The 9224-nt window shown below is 38.2% G+C and overlaps 1 protein-coding gene across 1 annotated transcript in view; it reads left to right on the forward strand.

Annotated features, from left to right (window-relative positions):
- Nucleotides 1–6565, forward strand: part of LOC137297138 (ubiquitin carboxyl-terminal hydrolase 19-like) — a 31699-nt gene extending 25134 nt beyond the window's left edge. Inside the window, exon 26 of the mRNA XM_067829150.1 lies at nt 559–6565. Within this exon, the coding sequence (XP_067685251.1) occupies nt 559–911 (353 nt within the window). The 3' untranslated portion in view covers nt 912–6565. The remainder of the gene's footprint in view (nt 1–558) is intronic.
- Nucleotides 6566–9224: the final 2659 nt, after the last annotated feature.

The following is a 9224-nucleotide window of genomic DNA, read 5'->3' on the forward strand; positions in this document are numbered from 1 at the left end:
GCTTCAACTTTATGAAAAAATTATTCTAAGCGAACGTTTGATTATGGGTTCAATCCATCTTCGCACTAATCTCGTAGGTAGGTTTGTTGGCACTGGGCCTATGCTCATGGATTTTGCCCAAATAGTCAATATCTGAGACCTGCAACATATTGACCTTTCCTCTATTTCCAAGATGACACATGTATTCTGGTCAAACTAAACACACACACCCTTTCTTTTACTGGACAGTGGGATAGCCTTGTGGTTAAAACGTTCCCTTGTCACACTGAAGAGCTGGGTTCAATTCCCCATGTGCGTACGAAGCATGAAGCCCATTTCCGGCGTCCTGGTGTGATATTGTTGGAATATTGCTAAAAATAGCTTAAAACTAAACTCACTTACTTTTCTTTTGCTGTCCCTGCCATATTGCTTAGTACGGGGTAAAACTAAACTCATTCACATTTTGCTATCACTAGGTAGTTTCGGGTCTCTCGGGCACATTACATTACTCGGGTTATCAAATGTAATGTTCACCTGCCTTGTTGATTTTATTTGAAAATGCCTGATCCATATCTTCAGATTGGCGCCTGTGTGATGACAGCCGTGTGTCATCAGTCAGCAACGAAAAGAATGTAGTAACAAGAGCGGCCTATCTCCTGTTTTACCGCAAACGAACAAACGAACCAATCCTTCCTCCTCTGTCAAGTGTGTCATCCGAGGAAGAACAACACCCTCAACAAAACAAACTTGTCACAGACTCAAATGTCAAAGTATCGGCTGCCGCCTCAGGAATCGCCGCCAAACATTCTCAGAACTTGTTAGAGAAGGGGTCCAGTGACAGTGATGACACCGGGGAAACAAGGGGAGATAACCAGGACAATCGGACAGCCTACAGGGACCTAGGTTACACGGACATGGATGCTGTTGACTAAGAAATCATCTAGTTATTTATAACATCATACATCTTCCATCATGGATAATTGCCATATTTATTCAGGTCTATTGCCTTTTTGTTTTATAAGTTGAGTTTCATTTGCTGCCTTTGAATGAGTGAGTAAGTCAGAAAGTTTTGTATTTTGTTTCTTCTTGAGCACACTCAGCAATATTCTAACTCTGTGGGGTCTGTAAAAAGTCATGTCTGGATCTAACAGTCCACTGATGAGGACTGACCTACACAACTGGGATAAAAGTGCTGATGACACTCATCATAAAGTTCTACTGGGCAGAAAATGTCTTAGCATTGTACCATCTGCTTTCACAGACCGCGCTATTTAACTGGAATGTTGCCGAGTGCTGCATTAAACAGCTGTCAAAGAAACTTCATATCTTTGTATAAACTGTCACCCAGGAATACATACGTATGTTGAGAAGCATCGGTATATATTCACAGGTGATAGAGGAACAGTGTCAGAATTTATTGTTTTAGCTCATCATGACACCGTCATTGTGAGTGCATATTATCAGCCTTCCTGTCATCCTTTGTGTTATCCTCAGTGCAATTCACCTTTAAGTTTGTGAAACATCCACAGAACAAACGTGTAATTTGTGCAAGTATATGGTGGACCATCTCCAAGAAAGGATTTGAGTCGATGTTTCAAGTTTTCTTAGTAAAGGATGACAACCAGAAATGAATTGTTGTTTCAAACCACTGTGACACTGATATAAAATTTTTAATTTAAATTTACTCATGTGTTGAGTTTTTTCGTTTGAGATAACAGTTGTGTCCACCATACACTGATATTTGTACAACAACTCAGGATTAATTATATGGAGTATCTTGTGTAGAATTACAATCTGATATCAAAGTCTGTGGAGAAAATCACTTTGTCACTCTTATAACTAAAACCTTCTGTCCAGTTTGTCTTACTGTCAAGAATAATCATTAAAAATATTAACATATATAAAGTGCAAGTTTCCAAATTTCCATCCACTGAGGAATGGTGAGCTTCTGTACCCTAATACTCTAGTTACTAAAACGTTTTGTGAGCCTGGAATGTAATGACAATGATTGGTTAAATATGGCATTATCCATAAAATTCACATTTACACATCATTCAAAGTGTCATCTTTATCTGCTCCATGGAACAGTAGCTTTGACTCTATACAATCTACTCTCTATTTGACTTTTACAATGTGTAAAATGTTCACGTTCTGTTGTTTCTTCATTTCTTCATTTTAGTCTGTGATGGATACTTGTACAGAGTGAAAATACTGTAGCGACTGGCAAAACTGGGTATTGTTTGAAAACTGTATTTTTGTGATATGCATCCTCTCTATTCAGGGCTCATGTATCAGTAAACTGACACAAACCATGGATCAATTCTGCATCTAAAATTATCCATACTCGAACACAGGGGAAGACATGAAGACTCTTTTTCAGTGCTTCTTGTCAGTTTTTCAGTACTGAATTTCTTGCACCTTCTATGATGTTCAATAGACCTGGCAGCCATATTGTTAATATTGTCAATCCTGGCTGCATTCTGATTACCCTCTAGATTGATTAGTATAACTAATCAGTCTGACTGATGAAGATCAAGGGCAGATAACTTCTGAACTCAAGAACCACAGGAATAAATCCTGGACACATAAATGAATGAAAAGTCAACAGATCAAAATCCAAATTTGGTAGGCAGCCTCTAAACAGAAATGGAAGTAGATGTGTCCATAGCATCATCATCCCAACTTCTCGACTGAAATTATGGATATTTATTCCCTTGTTAACTCATATCACTAAATGTGGATATCCAACTTATTTTGTCAATTTTCACTGGACCTAAACAAATACAACAAGCTTTATCCTTTTTAGGAACCTCATTGTGTGCATCAAGAGGCATTTAAGAATGTGTTTTATCTACTCTTAAGATAAGTGTTGTTGCTCAATTCTATTTACACACTCCTTTCACACGAATGAACATGTCAGGTAATACATTGTGAGAATTGGCCCCCTGAAATAGTTTTGTTGAATTTTAACCTCTGTGGCCCAAAACCGTGATTTTCTTTTCATTGATCACTTCACAAAATCTTTGACATAGATATCGCTCTTTCACAAACTTATTCAAATAGCCCTTGGGAATTCCTTTGGCTCATCAAGGAAACTTTTACAAGGGCAAGATCACAAGATACAATCATATTTGGAACTGGTTACACGTTCTCAGAGAGTAACTGTGCATTTGTCATTAAATGGTGGTGTACTTTCTTGGGCATGGAGGCTGCCTTGACAAGGTTTTGCGGGGAAATAGGTAAAAGGTCAGGGTTAGCATTCAGCTTTTGGATAATGTTAGGTGATGGTCACCATGTTAACTTTTCAGCTTTGTAACTTGTTTGCACATACCTCCACTGTTCAACCTATGTTGGTGCTTTGTCTACCAAAAGTCATCATCATTAAGAAAAAGGTCATTATTGAGATTATTGTGAATCATGGCTATATTGTTGTCAGTTTCTGATACATGGTTAACTCTTAAGACAAAGAAACTCCTCGACTGCACATATCTCTACAGAGGCATATCCAGTGTTCTCAGTCTGCCCAACTTCAATGTTGTATCTAGACTTTTACAAACCCGGGTGTAGATTTATCACAAGATTTTGCATTAAAACATACAACATAAGAAAAGATACATATTCAAAACTGTTGTTGACCTGTCACTGATTACATTGGGAGCTGTATTAGGGTTGTTACAGCATCTGTTGAACAATGTGCCTACAGGTGGGATTGCTCGACAAATCACTCAACGCTTGTTAAACACAAACTCAGACCTTTGGTGTGACGAGGGAGCACTTTAACCAGAGTATTTCTTGGATGAATATTAAATAAGCTTGCAACAGGTCTGAAGCTATCTGAAGTTTGTGGCATTCTTACAATATCTTACAGTTATTTTTGAAAATATGTTACTTAACTTCAGTGCAAAGATAATTATGAAACTGTAGGCCATCAAACTGAGGTAAGTGTGGAATCTTGTGAAGTTGTGTTTATCCAGGTCAACATCTGTTTTGGTACTGGAAATGTGTAGTGCTACTTTATAACTTTAGAAGGTTTGGGGAAATGGTAGTTTGGAGCTGCTTGTTGTTTTGGTAGTATTTACAGACACGTCTAGTTGTATGCCTTGAGCAAAAACCTCCAGTACACAGTACCTTTTTCTGTGATACATTTTGTTACTTTTATTGTTGAATTGTAAAGTGAGTAAATTACATAAGGTTATATATGTCAGTGGCAGTGAAGGAAACAGCTGTTCTGGATATCAAGGCCACACTTTCGCCTATCTTGGTCTAAACATCTGGTTGTGAAAAGTGTTTCGGGATGAACAAAACAAACTGAGATTTTTGTTTAGTTGTTCATATAAAGGATTTATGATTTTGTTGATTGGATACAATGTTTCTTTAGTAAGGAAGAGCATTTTATAAATGTCAACATCTTTATTATGAGGAACAAAATCATTTAGAGTATATACTTACTCCTTCATTGATGAATGGTTGAGTAAATATATAATCCTAAAACATTGATATAGATGTTGACATCCATAAAAAAATTCTATCTTGTTTATTACATCTAAATGCCATTCAGAGATTTCTTTCTTCAGTTGAAATTTCTTTTTTTAAATTTTTTTTTGCAAATTACAGAAAGATGGGTTCTAGATTTTATTTATCTTCCCCTTTCAATGTTTTCAGGTTATTAATCTGCAGACCAATTTATTTGAAAAGTGTGGTTTCTGTGTGAAATGTTTTCCTATTTCATCATGGATAAGACATTGCTTGCTAGCTTGAAGCAGTTTGTGATCTCATTTTTTAAATGTTTGAAGGTTTCAAAGAATTTTTATTAATTCAAATGTGGACCACATTTTTGTATTATAGATGTTTCTGGCCAATGGTCAGACAAAAATATGAGAATCATGATACCCACGGAGGTTAACTTCCCAGACCAACTGCGAAATATAAGGTTTTGACCAAAATATAAACCATAACACAACTGCCCCTGTTGTCTGTTCCATGGGTTTGAATCACAGTTCCCCGTTATTATGTTTCCTGGTTTGTCGGCACCTACCCATGCTTGAACGTCTCACCAAATCATGCAACATCTGAGGCCTGCATCACATATGGCTTCCACATGAAGCCGACATTTTGTGATGTACGGGTACCTGAAATACTCTTCAACTTGGCATTAAATCCAATTCATTAGTGAAATGTTTATGTGTTTATGCATTAATGTTATGAGATTTTTTTGGTGGCACAGTGGTTGGTGCTGCAGCTTGTTATGGGACACCTTGTGATCTTTACATGGTCTAACATACCTGAGCCCTTTCAGTGTTACTATAAGTAGGTAAATATGTTCTCTCACAAGCAGTTTCAGTTTGGATTAGGATATTTCATTACTTTTTGATTAGTGTTTGTTTTGCAGAAAATCCTTTCAACAGGTGATGTTTAGTTGGTTGGTTGGTTGGTTGTTTAAGGCTGCAGTCAGCAGTATACAGCTATATGGCAGCAGCCTGTAAATAATCAATTCTGGGCCAGACAATCTGGTGATTAACGGCATGATCATTGATCTACGCAATTTGGATACGATGACATATCTAACAACACATTCTGACCACCTGATCCTGTTAGTCGCCTCTGATGCCAAGCATGGGTTGCTGAAGACAATTTTGTCGGAATATACAATGGTTCTACTGAAAATCCTTACTTCATCTGTGTGTTAATTATTTCATGCTTCCGTAGCTGGCAGTGCGACAAGTTATGCCTTCATTCAACTCCAGCTTCTGAATCATGTTCAGTTTTTGTTGGTGACCCATGTACTAATGTGTCACTACTCCCCAGTGTCTTGAAATATGCTGACGTCTTTTAGACTTCTTTCTTTTGGGGGATGGTGGGGTAGCCAAGTGGTTAAAGCATTCGCACATCACCTTGAAGACCCAGGTTTGGTTTGCCACATGGGTACAAAGTGTGAAGCCTCAGACTAATATTGCTGTAATATTGTTCAAAGCAGTATAAAACTAAACTCACTCACTCACTCGCTCACTCACTCTGTCTTTGCTTTGGGACTCAAATTACTTCAATGATGTTTATCAATAACTGATTGATATTTATGAAGGATTATCAATCTGTATGATCTGCAGCAAGAGCTAGCCCTATTTGACTCTATTCAGTGTAGCATTCCTTTTGCGAATGAACAATATGTTATATTATTCGATTCAGAATCATAGCTTGGGCTCTCCTATGATGTTGAGCAGAGATGATATGATAAAAGTGACCGCATTTAAGCATTCAAGCTGCAGCATTTAACCTCACTCACGGTTTTTCTCTTGCTGATAATGCCATGTTGTCCTGGGCTCAGTTACACAAAGCTGTCTCAGTTCTATGTTAATCGTAAGCCTATGTAATGGATGGGAGTTGTGATCACTTACCGCAAAGATACCTTTGTGTGGCAGGGCCCAGATCGGAGGGTTATATATGACCATATTTGGTTTGTTGACCATGTGATACTGAATGTGTGTTTCATGCAGATGTATGTACTTGTGTGAGCTGATTGTATTTATTAGTTAACTATATGTGTGTTTTGTACTGTTTTCTTTGAAGATATAAATTCATATTGAAGTGACTTGGTTGTCCATTATTTCTGTACTGTCTGTAGATATATACTCTTAAAAAAAAGTAGGGGAACTGTACTTTGAATGTACGATTGTCGAAATTGGGAGATATATGGGATTGAATCAATGTTGATACAATAATAATGTTCTGAGAATGCATCACCACATGGATTTCATTCAAAGCAAAGTTGTTTGTTCAGTTATCCCCCTTGTTGGGTGACTGGAGTAGGACATGAAAATTTCAGGTTTACAGTTTTCAGTCAGTAATGTGTGATTTGACCCTGAAAACTCTGACCATGCACAGATGTGAGAAAATTACCAGTCTACAGTGTTTTATCAACTTGCCTGAAAAACGTCAAGATTCATAATGACACCCCATGCACGTGTAGGAGGCTGTGTGGTGATAACATGAAATGATGCTACATACAAAAGATGAATGTCATTGTAATGTTCCTCAATGGGTTTTCATTCTACCAGACTTCAAAGTTCAGGTTCCCCTACTTTTTTCTAAGAGTATAGATCATAGAGATCAATGTAAGTATTTGTTGATTGTTGAAAAATAGTGGGAAAGTAACTCTGAGAAAAAAGGTCAAACATTCTTAGAGAAATGACAATAACTCGCATCACTGGTGAGTGGTGACATGTTTATACATGCATTACTAACAAAACAGCCACATGAAAGTAACTTAGAGTGAGTGAGTTTAGTTTTTCCGCCACACTCAGCAATATTCCAGCTATATGGCGAAGGTCTGTAAATGATCAAGTCTGGACCAGACAATCCAGTGATCAACAACATGAGCATCGATCTGTACAAGTGGGAACTGATGACATGTGTCCACCAAGTCAGCGAGTCTGACCACCCAGTCACGTTGGTTGCCTCTTACGACAAGCACAGTCGCCTTTTATGACAAGCATGGGTTGCTAAAGGCCTATTCTACCCCGGGACCTGAATATAGACGTAACTTTGTGTAACTTCACAATGTATTTCATGTCAATAGTTTATGTACTGAATGACCGATAACACAATTCTCATATCAATCGTTACTATCATAAGACACTACTAACCAGACTGAGTGGTTATATTGCGGAATCGGATGATGCATGCATACCACCAAAACAATGGGTTGTCTGGTCCAGGTACTATTATTTACACACTCCCACCATGCAGCTTGAATGAGAGCAGTGTTAAATAACAAAGAAACTTAATATAAATGACTCCAGCCAGCAGATATTTGCCTACTATCCTACCTCCATTTCTACATTTATACAAAGGGAGAGGATGGTGACAACTTTGTGTTTCACTACTGCCAGGTTTATCCCAAAGCTTCGTTTTCATTGTATTGGGCAAACTGAGCCCCTCCACCTTGTGAGTGAGTGAGTGAGTGAGTGAGTGAGTGAGTGAGTGAGTGAGTGAGTGAGTGAGTGAGTGAGTGAGTGAGTGAGTGAGTGAGTGAGTGAGTGAGTGAGTGAGTGAGTGAGTGAGTGAGTGAGTGAGTGAGTGAGTGAGTGAGTGAGTGAGTGAGTGAGTGAGTGAGTGAGTGAGTGAGTGAGTGAGTGAGTGAGTGAGTGAGTGAGTGAGTGAGTGTCGGCCATGGAAAGTGAAATTTCAATAATTTTTATTCCCAGCAAACCGAAAACAAAGTGGTGCTAGAAGTGGTGCGAACGCAAATTGCTATGCAAACATCGGATTATCGAACTTCAGATTAGTGCATCGCTGAAAGCGTCTTAAATGAGATGAATTCGAAGTGTCCTGAGCAAGCTGAGAGGAGAACTGAATGGGACTTGTTTCTTATAGAGATACCGTAAATGACTAAAGCCTGTTATTCAGTCATTTATTGTTATATGTTTATCAAATTTCAACTCACATTTCTTTGTTTTTGTATTGAGAGTTCCGGGAACGCAAAATTCTTTGTTCACTGTAGCTTGACCATTCCCCCTCGAATGCGAAATCTAATTGAGCAGGTTTGGGCCAGATTTCTCTTTCCAGGTCAAAACCCTTCCCGTTGTCCCAACACTAATTAGTAATAAATGCCAATTTAATATCTTTGACAGCTAATAATTAGTCATGTAGTAGGCAGAGGTAAACCTGCTTTCAGTTTGGTGTGGAAGCAAACCCCAAACTGACACAAGTAAGCCAATTTTTAATGATGGAGTTTGCCGTGTAATCCAATGACCACAGTCATTCCAGATTGGTATTGGAACCCATGGTTTCCAGACCCTTGCATGGCCAAGGGACATAACCCTGCTCAGCAAATTTTGTTTTTGGCATTACCTGTCTGCTTTGTCAATTATCTTGCAAACCTTCATGCACTTCCTGTCTGAACCAGTCAATGCTGTGTTTGAACGTATACTGCTGATTTCATTGATTTGGGTCTAACAATCCTGTGTAACATGTCATCTTTCATCACAGTTTGAGACTGTCCTTTTTATCTATTATATTGTTGGACGAACTAGACTTTGACAAACCACAAGTTCTTGCAAGTTTCTTACCGGCATTCAGTACACTCTGTTGTCATCTGCCATCTGAACCTCTGTCATCTGCCATCAGAGTCTCAAATAAATAAATAACCTGTTGCTGTTTTAATTCCCTATTAAAACATGACCGTATTGCTCAGTAAGCATTATTTTTCGGGGAATATGTGTATATATTTGATAAGGACTGCGGTAGAT

Source organism: Haliotis asinina, chromosome 9 (genome assembly GCF_037392515.1).
Source record: "Haliotis asinina isolate JCU_RB_2024 chromosome 9, JCU_Hal_asi_v2, whole genome shotgun sequence".
NCBI lineage: Eukaryota > Metazoa > Mollusca > Gastropoda > Lepetellida > Haliotidae > Haliotis > Haliotis asinina.